This window comes from Neophocaena asiaeorientalis, unplaced genomic scaffold (assembly GCF_003031525.2).
Source record: "Neophocaena asiaeorientalis asiaeorientalis breed wild unplaced genomic scaffold, Neophocaena_asiaeorientalis_V1.1 scaffold36, whole genome shotgun sequence".
Taxonomy (NCBI): domain Eukaryota; kingdom Metazoa; phylum Chordata; class Mammalia; order Artiodactyla; family Phocoenidae; genus Neophocaena; species Neophocaena asiaeorientalis.
The window spans coordinates 179,199-199,987 of NW_020174149.1; the positions used below are offsets into that span (position 1 = coordinate 179,199).

Below are 20,789 nucleotides of genomic sequence, written 5' to 3' on the forward strand. Positions count from 1 at the left end.
GAATGTAATTGTTTTTCCTAATTTGTACCATTAGTATTAGCTCTATTGTCTTTAATCATAATAAATAATTTATCTGTATAAAAGACAAGGTTTGCGTTAGTTTTGCTAATTATGGAAAACCTCTGAAGTATAGTTGGTTGGGTTAGCAAGCCCTGATAGTTGATGTATAGTTTGCTGTCTGATGACCTGGTTCATGGTATGCTTTGGCCAATGTATTAAGGTAAGTTCAACCGAGTTGTACATCACTCAGATGTAGAAAACTGAATTTACCTTTTCTCCTGGAAAACCTGAGTTTTATTTTGCCTGGATGTGTATCTGATCTTATTCTATTGCTTTACTTGTGTAGTCATAATCCATGTGTTTTTTGAGATGGGTGTTCCATTATGGGAAAATGAAAGTTCTTTAACAACAGTCATAAACATGGGATATGCTAGTGAGGTAGATTCAGATAATAACTTAAAAAAATATTGAAGTATAGTTGATTTACAGTGTTGTATTAATTACTGCTGTACAGCAAAGTTGTTCAGTTATATATATATATATATATATATATATAATTTTTTTATATATATTCTTTTCCATTACGGTTTATCATAGGGTATTTTTTTTTAATGGGAGTTTTTTTTTTAAACATATCTTGGATATGACCCTGTTGTAGCAATATTCTCTCCCACCCTGTAGCTTGCATTTTCACTCTCTTAATGGTATCTTTTGACAACTGTTTATTTAGTCCAATTTATCAAACTTTTCCTTAAAATCATAGGGTATTGAATATAGTTCTCTGTTCTATACAGTAGGACCTTTTAATTTGTCCATTCTATATAAAAAAGCTTACATCTGCTAACCCCAGCTTCCCACTTCATCCCTCCCCTAACCGCATCCCCCTTGGCAATTAGTAGTCTGTTCTCTATGTCTGTGATTCTGTTTCTGTTTCCTAGATAGTTCATTTGTGTCATATTTTAGATTCCACATATAACTGATATCATATGGTGTTTGTCTTTCTCTTTTTGACTTACTTCACTTAGTATGATAATCTCTAGTTGCATCCATGTTGCTGTAAATGGCATTCTTTTGTTCTTTTTTATGGCTGAGTAGTATCCCATTGTATATATGTACCACATCTTCTTTATCCATTTATCTCTCAATGGACATTTAGGTTGTTTCCATGTCTTGGCCATGGTAAATAGTGCTGCAATGAACACTGGGGTGCATGTATCTTTTTGAATTATAGTTTTGTCCAAATATATGCCCAGGAATAGGATTGCTGGATCATATGGCAATTCTATTTTTAGTTTTCTGAGGAACCTCCATACTGTTTTCCACAGTGGCTACACCAACTTATATTCCCACCAACAGTGTAGGAGGGTTCCCTTTTCTCCACACCCTCTCCAGCATTTGTTATTTGTAGACTTTTTAATGATGCCCATTCTGACTGGTGTGAGGTGGTACCTCATTGTAGTTTTGATTTGCATTTCTCTAATAATTAGCAACGTTGAGCATTTTTTCATGTGCCTCTTGGCCATCAGATAATATCTTTTTCTCATGGCTCATGATAACTTTTAAGGAGTGGCAAGGACTGGTATTTCAAGGCCTTTTATTATTTATAATGCTATGTAGTCTGACAAATGAGATATGATTATTTTTTATGCTCAGCTTTACTAAACATAGAGAATGTGATAAAGGTTATTTAACTTCTCGCTTTGAATCACATCTGCAAGGAAATACACATATTTCAAACATCACCCATAAACAAAGAGATAGGTTAAGATCCTCAAGTGGTCATTTTATTAAACAAATACAAATTTGAAGTGTTTATGATAAAATATATCAATATTGGACAAAAATGTGTGTAAACAGCAATTCTACAACTGGGAAGACATCTTAGTTTTGTTAATGTTGGTGACATCCTCCCAACCGTGTCTAATCTTCAGTATCTTCTTTCTCAAGCACGGCAGGAGTAGTATGGCTTTGCATATCAGGACAACAATTGGAAGGAAAACAGCTATCATAAAATTTGGAGGTGTATACCATACAAATTGTTTTATATCTACCCATTTATTCCAGGCAAAAACCAATGCATGTATTGTGCCCAGCAGAAGGGAAACAATTCCTAGTTTGCTCTGCAAAAGAAAAAAGAATTATCTTGGTGAGATTGGTTCATTTAGAGTTTATTCCATCCTATATCATCTAGATCTGTTTCGTTGCTTGGAAATTCTTCCATTCATCTCCATTTGTTTTCCTATTACGTTTCTCGACAATGTCCACTCATATTTCCACTATTTTTACATGTGGGTAATGCCTTTGTCTCCAGGCTATCTAAGTTGAGAAAATTCACAACCATTCTCCTTTTGGTCTCAGAAAATCGATAACATTGCCTTCCCTTTCTCCATACCTTGTTCTTCTCTCTTATGACATTTATTTTATGATGCTTTGTCTCTTGTGCATTTGCCTTAATTCTGCTTATCAAGAGACACCCAAAATCAGAGACTCTGTCTGACTCATCACAGGATCCCTGCAGAATCAACACAATGCTGTGCACATTTTAGGTGCTCAATAAATATTGGTGGGTTGACTGAAGATCAGTGCAAAAATCAACTTGATATTAGTGATCTTTATCAATTACAAAGGCAACTAAAGTGATTGTGATTTTGGCATATTAATACTAAAGTGAATGAGCTTGGTCTTTGTTAGAAAAATCAAACATTTTGATAAAGTGGAAAAATACCAACAATTATTTCAATGTTTGAACGAAACATAGAGATATGGAGATGTGAAGAAAAATATCAGCTTGCATTGGGATACTTGGCACCATCCAGATAAAGTTACTTAAAAAGAATTGTTCACCTACGTAGTTTTATGGAATTCTGGCAATAGCTCTTCTAGATATCTTCTGACTTCTATTCACTTTACAGGAATTGTTCACTAGACTGTCAGAATGAATCCAACTCACAATTATTCAGCAGTAAGCCCCAATGAATACAACCAAATAGCTAAGTTTATATTTTCAAATATAAATCTCCAAGGTAAATCATAAAGTAGCCAGTACTTAGATTGTAAATGAAAAGTTGCTAGGTTATTAATTGAAAAATATATGTAATTAGTTGAAGATTAATTTACCAAATGTGTATTGTATACATATTATGGGCTAGGTATTGTACACAGAGTGGAATGGGTTGGGTTGTCAAGATACAGCGCTTGAATTTGTAATTAAATCTGTAAAGTGATGCACAGCATATGTGTGACAGGCAGAGCAATGTAAGAAGAGAGTTATTTAATGAGGAACAGACAACTCCAATGGCTATCAAGCTAAACCTACAAAATCAGCAAATATTGCACCTGGAAAATGTGGCACCATCTGTAAACCACATTCAAATAATTCAGATGGAGACATTCTTTCCAGCTTAATCAGATGTCCTGATAAGGTGTCTGTTGGAGTACATGCATGGATGTGTACAAAGGATAGTGAGGATTAACTGACTTTGTCGGAATTTCCAAAGATGTCTACCCATAAAAGTTAAAGCTATGTATATAATTTTAAAAATCTTGGCAGCGCTTAGGACTGAATTAAGTTTAGTCCTTTGAATCTTGTCAGACGTGGATCCCATTGTTCTTTCTAGGGTGTAATCTACCACTAGGAAGTTAACCTCAGTAAATCTGAGGCAGTTTTGAATTCCAGGAATATTGAGTAACTTCAAGTGAATAAGCTACATAAAATGTAACTTGAAAAAAGAAGCTTTTAAAATTAGATATTACAATACCTTTGGTAGATAAAACTCCATATTTCGAGGAGGAGAGTACAAAGCTGTGTAACTTAAAAGGCATGAATAAAATCAGAGGATAGGCAAAATTTTTTTTTACTTTTGGAGAACTAAGAAAACAATATTGAATTTCTAAAATATCACATTTGTTGTTATTAGATAGACAGCTTTGTCCAAAGCTTGTCCAACAAGCTTCAAATGTTAGAAATAATATTTTTCTTTGAGTAATGCCTCTTATATATGTCTAGAAAACACCTCTCCTATTTATCAGCAAGAGGGAAAAATGATAGGAGAGCACATTTTTAATTGGAACAAGTGTGAGATCTTTGCTATTGGAAAACCATCTATTATTCTTTTATGGGGTAAAGTCAATATACTTGAGGATATTATAAGCTTAAAAAGAAGATTTATGGGCTTCCCTGGTGGCACAGTGGTTGAGAGTCCGCCTGCCGATGCAGGGGACACGGGTTTGTGCCCTGGTCCGGGAAGATCCCACATGCCGTGTAGTGGCTGGGCCCGTGAGCCATGGCCGCTGAGCCTGCGCGTCCGGAGCCTGTGCTCTGCAGCGGGAGAGGCCACAGCAGTGAGAGGCCCGCGTACCACAAAAAAAAAAAAAAAAAAAAAAAAAGAAGATTTACCTCTCTGAGGGACCAGAGTTTTTTTAATATATAATTTACCTGAATATAGTGAAATTCTCTCCATGTCAAAGAGTCGCTCACAGATGGAATAGATGTCACAGCCAACAGAGCCAGTATTGCAAGTGTCACAATTCCTAGAGACACATAAATTTCCATTCTCCAAACGTCATGCTCGATCCAGGCATCTTCTTTATTTTGTTGGACCTAAGAGAGGGTGAAAAGAGGAAGGAAAAAATGCAAACAACACTTGTTTCCAGTATAAGAACCTCCTTCTACGCTCCCTCTACTATGGAGGACCTGATGACTAGGGGCCTCCACAAATTTATGACTTTATTTTTGCATTTCTCTAAGAGAAATGACATAGGAGCTATTGATCTTTTTCCTTGAACACAAAATTTATATAATCTGTTTTATTAATTTATATAATAGTTATTTGTTGGTTAGAATTGTCATATGTGTGTATATATGGTAAATAAGCAGAAAATAGGAACAATTAGCATTAAAAAGAAATCTTCTGAGGGTGGTAGAAGATTGAAATGTGGCTCGGTCCTTGAACAAAATACTTGTTTATGTTGTTAAAAGTTGTAGTTTACTATTTTCAGCTTAGAAAACTTTCCTCAAAGTAGAATTATACAACCAAGCCCCAGTGAAGAGTTATAATAAAAAATTTTAAAAAGCAGATTACTTTCTCGACACAGGGTTTCAACAGAGGTTTGGGTTACTGATATTAAAATAAGAAACAGTTAATTTGTTAGGAGACTTAGACTTTTTAGTTTAGTGATATTGTCAGTAATGTCATCCTACCTGTTGATATGCCCAGTTTAGCAACTTGTATCTGTAGGATCGTCTCATTGGATAGGATAAGCTGTAAACTGCATGCAGTACAGCAAAAAAGAAACTGAGAAGACCAAATTGCTTTCTCGTTACCATCCACCTATCCAACCAATGTGGAAATTTCTTATACTTGGTTCCATTATGAAGCTGCACAACTGCTGCTATCACACCTGGCAAATAAACCAGTGCCAAGAGGGTGATGGAAACCATTGGCAAGACTTTGTTGATGACCAGGATTGGAATTTTATAAAAATACTGTTGATGGGAAGTTACAAAAGGGTGAATTATTTCCCTCAGAAGAGTGTAAAGAAAAGTCAGAGATGATACGATAGCAGCTATTTTAATAGGTAAATGCCACTTTGGAAAGAGTTCCTGTTTGTGCTGAAGCTCTGGGGGGCAATCAAATTCATCACAATGGGTTGTTTGGTGCAAGTGCAAAAGCACAGGTCTTTTCAGTGCGCTGGTCTCTCTTGAATCCTTATTCTACAAAGGAAAGAAAATGAACATCTTAAAACTGAACAAAACAATGGGATGTCTCTCAAACTAATTACTTACTGCTCATTGTACTTCAGTAAAAAGGGACATTTTGAACCTTGCTTTTGGATACTGGTTAGTGGAAGGTGGCATAGACTATGTGGCAATGATCAAAGGTATACTTAGTTATCCTACCTTACTGGGGGTTCTCCATAATTTCTGTTACTCATTTTTCTTTAAGTCAAAAGAAATACATGCTTCAGATACCTCCACTAGAGCTCAGACCATTGTGTTTCTATCTTGAAAGTGTAAAAGAATGAAATAATGCAACTGGGAAACAAAAACTGAAAAACTTAAAAAAAAATCCAGCAATCTTTGGTAAAAATAGTAACACTTGTAGGTAGTCATAGTTGTATTTGTTTTATAATTTCTTTTGGTTACTGGACAACCCTCTGCAAACTCCATTCATTCAAGTACAAAGGAACAGGAATAATATAGTCATTACTATTAGATAAAAATACGTAATTTCCATCTTGTAGTCTTTTTTTAAATTAATGTTTATTGGAGTATAGTTGATTTACAATGTTGTGTTAGTTTCTGCTGTACAGCAAAGTGAATCAGTTATACATATATGTATATCCACTATTTTTTAGATTCTTTTCCCATATAGGTCATTACATTACAGAGTATTGAGTAGAGTTCCCTGTGCTATACAGTAGTTTCTTATTAGTTATCTATCTTATATATAGTAGTATGTATATGACAATCCCAATCTCCCAATTTATCCCTCCCCCATCATGTAGTCTCATATTCATAAAATATCTCATTTGTATAAGTACTAATAGACGAATAGTCTATTAAAACGGTACAAAGGCTATATAAGTAGTTAAATCCCACAGGGATGATTTATTTCCTGAGAAAGTTATATTTCTTTACCCAGTTGCATTTCTAGGTAGTCAACAATTCAAAAGAAGTTTGCACTGAATATTACGTCACTTCCCCAACTGACTGATATACCAGCAAATAAAAAAAAAAAACCCTCAAAATAAGAACTTATAGCAGAGTGTTTCATATTGTGTTACTTTATGAATAAATTCACTTTCTCACCTAATATGTTATTCCTAATTTCTTATAGCTCTAGATGTAGACCCATAACATTTTAATGCTCAGAATGATGTTAGTGATTATCTTGTTCATTTCCTCATTTTATGCAGAGTAACTTTAACTCGCATAGTTCTCTATAATTTTTAGTATTTAAAAATGACCTCTTGCCATTTGACTTTTACTTTCAGTAACAAATCACTATTACATCCAATGCTTTTTCCAATTACTCCATTTAGAAGGGAATTGAGCATTATACAGCTTCTGCCATCTCTGCATGTTAAAACAATCAATGGATATCAATTTTCTGGTTATGGGTGAAGAATCATGGAACAGCAAGTAAGACAGTTCACTTGAAAAATGAAAATGATTTTATTTTATGCACACTTATTTTAGACAGTATGTACTTGTACTACCTTATTTTTCCTATTAAGGTAATTAAGATAAAATAAATACTTTCTGTTAAAACTGTAGTTGAGATCAGTTAGAAAGGTAAAAAGAGTTTGGAAGCAAAATTTTCCACCACTTGTTCAGTCAAATAATTTAGTAAGAAACATTTAATCTTGATGTGGGGCAAAAGTGTGACAAATGATTCTTATTCCAAAGTTGAATTTATTTGGTTAAACAGTGAATCATCAATTAACTTGATGATCTCTTGGTAAACTGCCATGGAGCCTATGAAAAAAAGTTTACAAAACTACTGTTATATGGGCATTGATGACTTTTTAAAAAAACTTAGACCCACAGAATGTTAGAAAGAATTGGAAGGGCTTTGGAGATGATCTGGTCCAACTCTCTCACTTTGTAGATAAACAAAGACCCAGGATTTTCAGTGACTTATTCAAGGTTATTCAGCTAAGTCCATGACAGTCAACGTACAACTCCTCTCATAGCCCACACTGCCCTTTAGCCATCACGATATCAGTGCCAGGAATCAGAGTAAAGATATCAGCAGACTAGGGTGAAAATCACTTTTATAACACTAGGAGATATAGAACAGCATTTGAATTATTTATAGATTTTAATTAATTAATTAATATTATTATTTTACCAAATAACCGTCTTCTTCTCGATTTCTCCTGGACTTCATTTTCCAAAGTTCTTCTTGGTTTGTGATGTCTTGTCTGCTCTCCATTAATTCTATAAAATAGTATGGCCTCAGCCACCTGTGCAAATAAAAATAATTATCTTCTTCACATCTATGCTATTTATGATATTAATGTTTGATAGGGCAATATGAAAAATTTACTCATATAAGGGCTAGAGTGGCAGATAAAGTGCAATTTAAAATATGGACTGATTGACTCATTTAACCTCACATTATAATCTATAAGAATTCAAACAAGTGCCCTTGTGTCAATAGTGTTTTTCTTTGTCCAACTATCAGTGCAATGAATGATCCAGGTGTCTATATGGAATTCAAAGGGTCAGTTGTTGCCTTTTATTTTAGGAGACTTTAACTCCAGGTGCTCATTTGGAGGAAAGTCAACTCCCCTCAAAGGTAAATAGAATTAGGAATGTAGTTTTTTGAGAATAACAATGTTGTCAGTGGAGGTTGGAGTTTGCTGATATAAGATTATATTTCAGGAAGTTGTGTTTAATAGACTTTTGGAGTTGACACTGTAATCTGAAATAATGGTGAAATGATTTTATGGGGAAATGTACTCTGAGTTTCAGAAAATGAACAGAATAGGCACTCTCGGTAAGGTGAATGCTGATAGCAGCACAAAGGACTGAAAGGTTATGTTTTAGGAGTGCCATTTTCCCATCGGAGTCACAGCCTGGTTTTTGTTGGTAAGACAAGCATTGCTAGCATATTTAAATATGCTAGCATATTTAACCCTGTGGAAATTATTTTGTCACACTTCCTGCCCGATAAAAGAATCTTTTCCTTAACACTGTCTACAGATCCTCATTTGGGCTTGGTGTAACATTTTTTAGGAAAGGGAAACATATGATGTCACAACATTATTCACTGTTTTATTAGTTCTAAATTTATTTCCAGAGGAATACATTGCCAAGTTATTCTTTATGAAATTCAGTAAGAAAACAGATTAGATATATAACCATTTGATTGACAGAAACATTCCAAGTGTTTCTGAATTTTAGACCATCTGTAATACTTTATTAAGTGGAAAGTTGTTTCTAGCAGTTTAAAACACTTAAAACATTCTCCAACTTTTAAAGGTTTGATCTTCACAGAGAATAAAGAGGAGTCATCTTTACATAATGCCAACATGTGCCTTTGTTGAAGTGCTCTAAGAACATTTTCCATACGTTACTTATTTCAAAATTTCACAATATTCATGCTGAGAATATTTTTTTTGGTCTGCCCACATTCTTTTCCCACTATTTTATGATCTAAAACATTTCCTCCATCCAGAGAAATGCCCTCCTTTGGCCACAGAAGTGGGCATATGACTCAGTCTTGACTAATGACAGTTCTCTATTCTGCTCATCACACTGATTGGCTTAGGGATGGCATACAACTCTAGTTGAAGCAATTAGAGTCCTTCTCTGATGTTTATATTTGGAAATGAAAGATAAAGAGAAGATGTCTTTAATATTCTGTTATATAGGGATGATAGAAGCCTACCATGCTTTCTTCTACATGCTGTAAGGAGGAAGATGTCTTCAAAAGGACAGAAGAAAGCCAACACACAGAAGCCTAAGCAAGAAATGGGGAAAGACACAGAAGAGTCCTGGCATATTTAAATATTTAGAGTTTCTGAGACCAGATCCTGAATTTTTCAGTTACACAAGCCAATACAATCCCTATTTTGCTTAAGTTAGTTTGAGTAAGGTGTATATCAGTGGCATTTGAAAGAGTTCTGAGTAAAGCATATGCCAATCTTCAAGTATCTATGAACTCTAATCTATGACAGACATTGAGGAGGAAAAAGAGAAATGAGATTTCATGTCTGCTCTGGAGGGTTTTTACAGTCTATTTGCTTAAGAAGTATTATTCCAAATCATTTGGTGATTTAACCAACATTATTAATATAGTAATTTGGGGGTGTGTATATGACTAGGAATACAAGTTTTACTTACTGTAATCAAATACACAAAATAATTCACCATGCTTGGGAGATGTGTTAACTGTGAGTTTCAGGATGGCAAAGATGTTAGCATACAAATCTACACTTTTTCAATATTAAGTCATTAACTATACTGTGAACAACCAGGTAGGCAGTGGGAATATAAAGTTAAATGAGATGGAGACTCTGCTTTCAAAAAGCTTAAAGTCTAGGGCTTCCCTGGTGGCGCAGTGGTTGAGAGTCCGCCTGCCGATGCAGGGGACACGGGTTCGTGCCCCGGTGCGGGAAGATCCCACATGCCGCGGAGCGGTTGGGCCCGTGAGCCATGGCCGTTGAGCCTGCGCGTCCGGAGCCTGTACTCCGCAACGGGAGAGGCCACAACAGTGAGAGGCCCGCGTACCGCAAAAAAAAAAAGCTTAAAGTCTAGGAGAGAAGGCAGACATTTCAAGATCTGACTGCATGGTAGTGCAACGCATCGGAAAGGAAGACAAAGTTTTATGGACAGATGGTGGCGTGGGAAGGGTGAGGGCTGTCTTCAGGACCTGGTCCTGGAGCATCTAGCAAGTTGGTAGTATTTACTGATTGAGGGCCACTTTGCACAGAATCTGGGTGAAAAGCCAGAGTGGCCCTGGAGAGGTATCCAACGGTTCGTCCGCATGGTAGGGAGACCATACTGAAGAGCAAAGCCAAGGAAAAACCCCGGGCAGTTAGGGAGCTTGTTGACTGTGTCACCCACAGTCCACCTTGTACCCTGAAGCCAAGAAAATAAAATATCAGTCAAATAAAATATGTTGGTTTCCCTCAGACATTAACCAAATATATAATTTAAATTCTACAATAAAATCTTTTCATCAACAAAAACAACAGGAAACAGCACAGTATTCAGATGTTAGGAACGCCAGAATTTGATCCAAAGTTCTCTTGTGTCTCCATTAAAAAGCAAAGCCTATTTCTGATGTGACTGTTCCATTTTGCTGTACCAGGACGTTGCTGACGTTCCTGCTAAATATTGACGCAGTCCAACTGACTTATGTTTATGTTGAAGAATTTGGAATATGAAGACACTCAATGACCGGGATACATGGTCAGTTGCATTGCATTTCCAAATCTTCTATACTTTTAACTGCAAACTTACTTTACCACATTTAACTATGTGAAGGGGAGATGTTTTTCTTCACTGGGCTGTGTTGTTAGGCCTTGCTTCCTCCCTGTGCTAAACGAATGACCTTTTATTCAATAAGGATTTTTTTTTTTTACAAAAAGAACAGAGTCAGGAATTTGGAAGTGTTCGTAAATTTTATGTCTTACAAACTCCTTCCAGTGGATTTCACACCTGACACATATAAAGCCTTGATTGACTATTTGGAGGAAACCTGAATCCTAACTGAGATTCTGAAAGAGTCGGACTAATGTTCCAAGGACTTAAAATGAAAACTCTCTGTTACTAGGAAACTTGACGAGTTGCACGGTTTTAAGTAGTACGTACCAATCATTCATCAATACTATGCAAACTCGTGGCGATTTTGCCAAGTTGGAAAACTTGCCATCAGAACCCAACCTAAGGACAAACTTAATAACTCATCATATCCCCTGAGTCCCCAGAGAAAAGGCTTTCCTGTGAGTCCCCGGCTCCCAGCCCCTGGACCAGCCACAATGGAGCGGTGTGCTCCGCGGAGAGCTCGCTGGAAGGCAGCGTGTCCCAGAGCGGCGCGCGAGGGGCAAACTGAGCTGCTTTCGCCCCGAAGCGCCACTGCTTCAGTCCTGGGAGGGCTCGCAACCCCCTACATTCCTCCCGATGCTGGGAGCCGGTGCCCGGCCTCGCAGGGACACCGAGCGGCAGGGAACAAGCAGCGAGCCAGAACGATTCAAGGGACTCACCCGTCTCTCGGCGCGATCTGACGGTAAGTCGCGGCCGCAGCACCGGCCCGGAGGTGCCCAGCCCCGCTCGGCGCCCGAACCTCCAGAGCGCGAGCCTGCTCTGCCTGGGCAGACTCCGCCTCCTTGTCAATTGTCCGTCCGGCGCCACCTGCCGGTGCCGGGCGTCCGCAGGGCTCCTGCTTGGCTGGACAGTCCTGGGAAGGTCCCAGAGCCGAACCTAGGATTTCTCTACGTAGCCATCCGGCCACTCCCGGTTTTCTTTCAAAGAGCCCTGTCCTCTGTCTGAGGTCTGCTCTGCACCCTCTCGATCCTCTCGATATTCTCCTCTCCTCTCCTCTCCTCCTTTTCCCTCCCTGCCTCCCTCCCTTCCGTCCTTCTTCTCGCCTACTTTAATCTCCCAACTAATGAACATTCGTGCAATTCCTTAGAGCAGTGGTTCTCAAACTCTAACATGTATTTCCTGTAGGGCTTATTAAAACACTGGTCTGTCGTGTCCACACACCCCCCAAAGCCCCTCTCCTCCACCTCGCCCACGTTTCCTGTTTAGTAGATCCGGGATGGGGCCTGAGATTCTGCATTTTCTAACAGTTCCTAGGTGATGCTGAAGCACTCTCAGATCACACTGTGAGAGCTTAGCTAACTCATTTTAGAGCTTTAGCGCTTAGCGAGCTCATTTTAGAGCTTTAGACCGTAGCTAACTCATTTTAAACTTCACAGCAGCTCTTTGAAGTGGCTGTAATTTACAATTTCCAAATCCGAATCTGAATCTCTGAATCTCTTTTGCCCGCTAAATTGTCGAAATCTTGTATCTTAAACCGCACAAACCCTGTCCCCTAGCTGAATAAGTCCTTAAACCCGACGTTCACTCCTCCCCTTCCCCACCTCTGATATTAAAGCCACCTTCCCATACCCTAACCCCATCAAGCACTACAAACCTAAAGTTGAGTTACTGTCACTATTTAAAAGTTTAAGGTTGCTTTTAAAATATGAGGGGTATGGAGAAAGAGCGAATGTGAGCGGGGGATTTACTCCTCTGAGTTGGAACCAGCCTCAGGGTAGAGCGTCTGAGACCTGAATTGCAACGTCTGAGGATTTGGTGTATAACATCCCCAGAACTAATCTGATTAGGAAAAGTAAAGGAAAATAAACTCTCAACTGCATTTTCCTTGATTATCTTTTATTCATAGCTAGGGCCCCTAGTACTGTTCATATTTTAACATGTAATTTTCTGTAGTCATTGACTGTCCACAGGATAATGTTAAAACCCCTTGAAGATTAATTTACCATGGACTGATGCCTTGCGGTAGAAATAGAATCTTCCACTTTTTATTTCTAGCAAAACTAGAAAATAATCATTTTTAAAAGTTTTAGAAAAAAAATCTCTGTGTTTATAGAACAGATTATGAAAATTAAGAAAAATTGCTAAATGTGTCTAAGCATTGTTGAATTTTAAAAATGATGATAGGTTTTAAATCATCAAACAAAACAATAAGATTTTATTTTTTAAGATTTGATAGAACAAAGGTCATTCACTTTCTTATAATTTATTTTGCATGTGATGAGGGCAAGGAAGTTAATATTATATTAATATAAGTTGGCTAACTGTAGCAAGCTTCACTTAAAACTACTTTTCCTGTTTAATTAAAACATTTGGAATCAAGCCCCAAATACTTCTGCTTTATAATTAGACCAATAATTTTATTTCCACACATCTTCCGGAAGTTTTTTTGTTCAGTGTTTTAGTGAGGTGAATAAATATAGTATGTTTCAAAGGAAAAGGATTGAAAATGTGAGGTTATTTACTAATTAGTTTGTAGAGTTTATAAAGGCAACAGAACATTGGATTAAAAAACCATAGTATTAAAGAACTTTGATTGAGTTATCAGGAGTTAGTATTAGAGACCAAATTTCTGCAATTTTTGCATATATGTGATCTGTGATTTGGGTATGAGATGAAGAAAAAGATTTTTTTTTTTTTTTTGAGAAATACAAAGCCAAAGCATCTGAAAATGCTCTGAGTCAGCCTCTATAGCACATACTTTATAAAACCAGTATAGCTTGTGGAAAACAGTGCTATGCTATTGCAAATGCTGAAAAGCAGATTGCTAGTTTCGGTATGACTTGTGAGAACTAGGGGATTTTAAAATAGGAATTCAACTGTGAGTTACTAACCAATTTGGGTCATTCAGGATATTTTGTAATAAACTTAAACTCTAGCAAGAAAGCATATTAACAAAACAGTTCTTCAATCTTATTTGGGGTCAAATACTAAACTAGTGATTTCACAGTAACATATCATGGGGAAAATATAATTTAGAATCCATGAGTACTTTTACTTGACCAAAAAGCAACCTAATCTTAGAATTTGATGGGACTGCCATTTAAGAGGTAAATGGAGTATAGTGGTGAGAGAGATAAAAAATGATCATACTGTTAAAATTAATCAAAATGATCAATAGACAGTAAATTGTGCACGGATGACAGGAACTGTATTTAGTTTCTCTCCTTCGGAAATCAAACTGACTCCTAAGGGCACAGTAATTCAAACGATGTTCAACAGTATTTCCAAGTCTACCTCTTACTGTATAACAATGGTCAGACTTACTTTAAGAGGAGGCAAAATTTACCTAAAGTTCATGGGGAAATATTTTGTCCAAATGATTGTTTTAGCACAGACATGGTAAAGCTCTACTGGCCTAATTTTCTGATTCTACTAGTCTCATATGATACATTCTCTTCACTAGTTCAAAATCTTCTGGTAGACTAATGCTTAGAGTATGTGGTCAGTTAGCCCCCAATGTCTGTGGGTGAAAGTGGTTGGGGGCAGAAAGAATCCACCCCCAGGACTGGAGGTTTTTAAAAAATTCTTCCAGGTATTTCCCCCCAGCTCAAGCCCTTTATTGCTTATTCACCAACACAGTTAACAGTCAACATCTGTTCTAGGCGGATTTTAAGAATTGGTGGTTGATTTCAAGGCTCACAGATCCATTTCTGCCCAAATACTGCTTAACTATGATGCTCAAAATTCTGTGACAAAATATATCCTATTGTCTTTAAATCTGTTGTAATCTATGAAAAGGTACCTGCAAATGGCATCACATTAAGCCTTACCAGTTATTTACATCCTACTATTATCGAATATTTCAGTACTTTTTTGAAAGTATGTTCTGACAGAGAGAGTGAAATATAAGGGTGTTGAAGATGGATACTGGAAGGCTGTGAAGGGGTTATACCTTAGGAAAAACAGAAGCATTGGAGCCAAGAGAACAGATTTCACCACCTTCATAGTATTACTTAACTAGGCAATTTCTCCTTTCCCCACATCTCCATACCAAACGATACATATTGGTGAAAAAAAGTATCTTCTTTAAACCACTCTATCTTGGTCTCCTTTGTTATATAGTAGCTTAGCGCATACCCGAGCTTGTCTGATATTATATTACAGCACTTTTCAGAATTAGCCTGTATTGGAGATTTTTATATGTGTTTCTTTTACCCTCATTAAACTGTGAGCTTTAAGAGAGCAGAGACCTTGCCGTTTTTACGTTTGTATCTCTTGTAATTTAGAGATTGGTGGAACAGACTTGTATATGTTTGTGGAATGTGATTTTACCCCTGGAAATAATATGATGGAAAAAAAATTTTTTTCCTTTATCCATTCAACCACTGATGGACACATAGCCATTCATCTATGTTTGCTATTATAAATAATGATGCGGTGAACATGGAGGTACAGATATCTTTTCAGCATAGTGATTTCATTTCCTTCAGGTATATACCCAGAAATGAAATTGCTGGATCGTATGGTAGTTCAATTTTTAATTTATTTTTTATCCTGTTTCCATAGTGGCTGTACTAATTTACATTCCCACCAACAATATATAAGGGTTCCCCTCTTCTCCATATCCTTGCCAGCTGGCATTTTTTTCATACTCCAAGTTTAATCTTTTATCAGTTTGATTATGAAGTAATCTTGGGGAAACCATCCAGAAGACTATTTGAAATGTGAATTTACACTCAGCAAAGCTAATGACAAATCTCACCTTATTATCTTGAGATATTAGCTGAGGATACTGTATACATGCTATGTTGGGGATGTATACATGAATAGGGTGTGTGATCAATAGTGGGAGAAACCTTTGTTGGCAAAGGGGAACATGGAAAAATTCAGTAGGAGAACCAGGAGCCTCAGATACTTCTTCCTGGCACTCTCCGTATAATGTATTCAGCCTTCTTTCCTAGAGTGGAAACTGCTGGAGGGCAGGGATCATTTCTTTCCATTTGCCTCCTCAGACTTAGTAAGAACATAGTATATAGTGAAAAGCTGATAAATACCTATTGAATGAAGGGTACCTTGGGGAGAATTTAAGTTGGGGCAAGTGGTCAACAATGTCAAGTACTATTAAAAGTCAAATAAGATAGGAAATAAAAGAGTCTGGGCTTCCCTGGTGGCGCAGTGGTTGAGAGTCTGCCTGCCGATGCAGGGGACACGGGTTTATTCCCCTGTCCGGGAAGATCCCACATGCTGCGGAGCGGCTGGGCCCGTGAGCCATGGCCGCTGAGCCTGCGTGTCCAGAGGCTGTGCTCCACAACGGGAGAGGCCACAGCAGTGAGAGGCCCGCGTACCAAAAAAAAAAAAAAAAAAAAGAGTCTGTTGGGCACATGAAAAAAATGCTCAACATCACTAATCATCAGAAAAATGCAAATCAAAACCACAGTGAGATATCACCTCACACCTGTCAGAATGCCTGTCGTCAAAAAGACAACAAATAATAAATGTTGATAAGGATGTAGAGAAAAGGGAACCCTAGCACACTGTCGGAATGTAAATTGGTGTAGCCACTATGGAAATCAGTATGGAGGTTCCTCAAAAATTAAAACTACCATATGATCCAGCAGTTCCATGCCAGGATATATATCTGAAGAAAACAAAAACACTAATATGAAAAGATACATACACCCTGATGTTCACAGAAGAATTATTTACAGTAGCCAAGATATGGTAACAACCTAAGTGTTGGTCAACAGATAAATGGATATAGAAGTTGTATATATTTTGGGTTGGCCAAAAAGTTCGTTTGGGACTTTCTGTATGATGTTACGGGGAAGATCTCTCTATCCATTATCTATCTAGTCTATCTACCTATCTATCTATCATCTATAAAATAATTCATGGAGTCAAGACCAGCTGAAGGGATGGAGGGTAGGGACTTTGAGACCGCAACAATTGAGGACTAGTTCCCTGCCTTCAAAGAGTACAATATTTATTTGGGAGAAATAGGGAGGCAAGATATATGAATAATTTAGTTCACTGGGAGAAAAGTGCAAAGTCACTCAGAACCAAGTACTGAATAATAAAATAAAGGCTGGGCTGCCTAAAGTTCACAGAAGCATTGGAGCAATGATTTGGGCTCAGTTGGTGAGAGGAGATGTAATGGAAGAATGAATGTTTTGAACTTGGCCTTAGAAGAGTGAAAGATTTTTCTTTGGGGAAAAGAAAGGGAAAGACTTTGTTTTCTTTCCCAAACCAGAAGTAGCATATATGGATTAAATTTTCCTTTGGTCTAGCAACATATTTATGTCCCGGAATTAGCTTTATAAATCTAGTAGTTTTCCTCCCCTTGACCTACTCCTTGTTTGAGTTAAGCAGAAGATTTCTAACACAGCGTATTGGATGTGATTCCTTAGTATTTCTGAAGGATTTCTCCTAGGCGAGCTCCTAAAGGTGTTAGCCTTCTTCAGACCTCTAGCCCTTAGGAGAGAGCATGTCTCAGAGTAGCTGGAGCTCAAAGAAAACTTATTGAATTGAATTCTCCCACTCAGCTCTTGGTATAGGTCTGTCCTTAATTCTCTTCTGTATTCGGGTTAGTTTCCCCTGAAAGCCCTCATTTCTGTCTACACACTTCCATCCAGCTCTTTTCTGATCATGTTTTAGTCAATTGTGTAACACGCCTCTCTCTCGATTGATTGGCAGCTGCAGAATCCTTAAGGACATACCTTCACAGGGAGAGTGCATAGTTGGGATAAATCAATAAAAAATACAGAGATAGGTTTGTGGACGACAGAGCAAGCTTTATGCACTGTTTCTGTCTGAAACAGGGTAGAGTTTTTACAATCAAGGAAACTATTCATCTTTTCAGTATTTAAGGGGGGGCTCTGGAAAGGTTAGATTTCAAAGCTTCTGTGGAACTGGATTCAGTGGTGGGCTGCTTGCTATGTAGCCACAAGGTGGCGCCAGAGCCCCGCTCAGTAAAAATGCACCGTTCAAGGGCCTCTGGCGTGGCTGCTTTCTGCTTACACTGTTTTAAGTACATTCTCAAACTCACTGGAAAGATTCTGTACGTTCAGACTCACTTCTGTGTGTGTTCATCTTTCTGTCTATCATTCATGCATTTGTTTTTGTGTATATATGTCCTTGCATCTTTGTATAATATCCTTTTTATCTATATTTACATCTGTACCTAATGTTTATTGAGTGTTTACAATATCAAGCATTTCACACAAATTATCTTCCCTTTATTGAGGTATAATTGTCATATAAAATTATATCAATTTCAGGGGTACAACATAATGATTTGATATTTGTGTATATTGCAAAATGTTCACCCCAATAGGTCTAGTTAACAACTGTCAAGTATAGTTACAAAATTTTTTTTCTTGTGATGAGAACTTTTAAGATCTCTCCAGCAGTACATAATACAGTATTATTAACTCTAGTCACCATGCTGTACTTTATATTACCATGGATTATTTACTTCATAACTGGAAGTTTGTATTTTTAAACACCCTTCACCCATTTTGGGTACTTCCTATCCCCCCACCTCTGGCAACCACCAATTTGATTTCTCCTATCTGTGAGCTCATTTTTTTTTGTTTTTCGTTTTTGGTTTTTTGTTTTTTTTAGATTCCACATGTAAGTGAGATCATTTGGTGTTTGTCTTTGTCTGTCTGACTTATTTCACTTAGCATAATGCCTTCAAGATCATCCATGTCACAAATGGCAAGATTTCATTCTTTTTAATGGCTGAGTAATATTCCATATGTAGGAGAGTGTGTGTGTGTGTTAGATTTTCTTCATCCATTCTTCTGTCAATGGACACAGGTTGTTTCTGTATCTTGGCTATTGTAGATAATGCTGCAATGAACATGGGGGTGCATATATCTTTTTGAATTAGTGCTTTCTTTTTCTTCAGATAAATACCCAGAAGTGGAATTGCTGGATTATACGGTAGTGCTATTTTTAATTTTTTGAGGAACCTCCATACTCTTTTTCCATAGTAGTTGCACCAATTTATATTTCCACCAACAATGCATGAGCATTCCCTTTTGTCTACATCCTCACCAACACTTATTTCTTGTTTTTTTGGTAATAGCCATTCTAACAGGTGTGAGGTGGTATAAATTATCTTATTTAATGCTTATAAAACCTTTGAAAATAGGTACTTTTCTCATTTGCAAATGAGGTAACTGGGGCTTAGAAAGGATAAATATAAATAACCTGCTCAAGGACACAAAGCCTTTTTACCCTTTATATATAATGCTTCTCATAGGTTAACTTTCACAGCATCTTTGTGATTTAAAGTATATGCATAGAGAAATAAGAGCAGTTCAAGTAAATTGATTAGAAAGGGAAGAAAGCCCCTGTGCCCAAAATGTTTGTCTTTGGTTCCTGACCTGTTGATTATTAGTTTTCGTGAGTGTGGAGATCTTGTCCTTGATCAAGGTGGATGTATCACACTCAAACTCCCGATATGGCTGAAGCACAGCTGAGATCTATGAAAGTTACTGGAGTAAAACAGCTTGAGCGATCACTCCCTTCCCAAAGCAACTTTAGCAGCCCCACTTCAGTCTCAAGCGTTACGTAAAGGATTTGCTTGAGAATCGTGAACAGCAGTCGTGAGCTGAGACATTCTGAGATCGATTATTTCATCCTTTTACTCTTGTCACCGTGGCCAAGGACTTCATTCAAGGTGTTCAATGATTGTTCTGTTACACGCACTAGAATATCATGGTCATAGGTAGAGAGGGAAGGAAAAACTATCTTTCTAAGTCTCAGGCTCATGATCTGTAAAATGAGAAAATAATTTTACCTCTTTCATAAGGCAGTTGTCAGGATTAAATGAGATAATGAATGTCAAGTGTATGGCACAGTGAACATTACCCTTATTGCTGGAGAATAATGGATGGTAGTGTTGAATGAAGATGGGGACTTGGCAGAAGGAGAAGAGAAAGGGCAACGAAAAGGAAGGAAGACAAAATTTACTGAGGGACTGAGCGGCAAAGGAGGGGAGGCCCTTAGTTGCATCCAGAGACAGAAAAATCTGTTAGTTCCTCAGCCCTGATTACCACCAGCTAGAAAGCCATAGAATTTCTGGCAGGAGACTTAGAGATCATCTAATGTAACCATGTTATGAAAGAAAAATGAGTTGTGGGACTTATTCAAGGTCAGCTAGAGGCAGCTCCAGGACGAGAATCCAGGACTCCTGACTTTGGTTCTGGTGTTGTTTTACCACTGTTCACATTGCTTTAGGTTAATCAGGGTGTTTGCAAGTACGAGGCTGAGACAGTCCTTGTCTGTATATAGGGGCTTGCTTTAGAGCCTTGAGTTGCTGAAATACAATGTCATATGGAATTGAGAGAGGGCAAGGTATTATAAGTTTAAATCAAAAGGACAACTTACATGGAGTCTTAGTTCTCCTTGGCATAGTATCCTCAAGTTCATGGTGCATTCAATACATCTCTTCCTAGAAAGGCTACATGTAATGTGATACTTTCCCCATTATGAGAGAACTATGGCTCCTTTTATGTGTGACCTCTTTAAGATGCTTTCTCTTATCTTTACTTATGATATAACCTTATAGAGACTTATTTCTCAGTAAGCTCCCAAATATGAATAGCAGTAACTTGATTTTATGGGCTAATATATTTTCAATAGAGTTATGCTTTCTGAGATTTCCCTAGAGAAAATCTTACTTTTGTAGGTATATTAGCATCGATCTTTTATATACATGGCTACTGGACATAAGCAAGTAGAAAGTAGTTCATTGGATGGTTTCTGAAATTTTAGA

At 37.4% G+C, this 20,789-nt stretch overlaps 1 protein-coding gene across 2 annotated transcripts; it reads right to left on the reverse strand.

The window, feature by feature from the left end:
* Nucleotides 1–1,765: 1,765 nt before the first annotated feature.
* STEAP1 (STEAP family member 1) lies at nucleotides 1,766–11,775 on the reverse strand. Of its 2 annotated transcripts, XM_024755039.1 has the most exons (6): nucleotides 11,722–11,775; nucleotides 7,857–7,971; nucleotides 5,201–5,713; nucleotides 4,436–4,600; nucleotides 2,849–2,927; nucleotides 2,072–2,120 (listed from the first exon to the last, which is right to left on the reverse strand). In XM_024755039.1, exons 2-5 carry the CDS (start codon nucleotides 7,938–7,940, stop codon nucleotides 2,907–2,909), a joined length of 783 nt encoding a protein of 260 aa, XP_024610807.1. In that variant the 5' UTR covers nucleotides 7,941–7,971; nucleotides 11,722–11,775; the 3' UTR covers nucleotides 2,072–2,120; nucleotides 2,849–2,906. The 2 variants fall into 2 exon arrangements, with proteins under 2 accessions (XP_024610806.1, XP_024610807.1); XM_024755038.1 differs by lacking the exon at nucleotides 2,849–2,927 and having other exon boundaries at nucleotides 1,766–2,120.
* Between the last annotated feature and the right edge of the window lie 9,014 nt (nucleotides 11,776–20,789).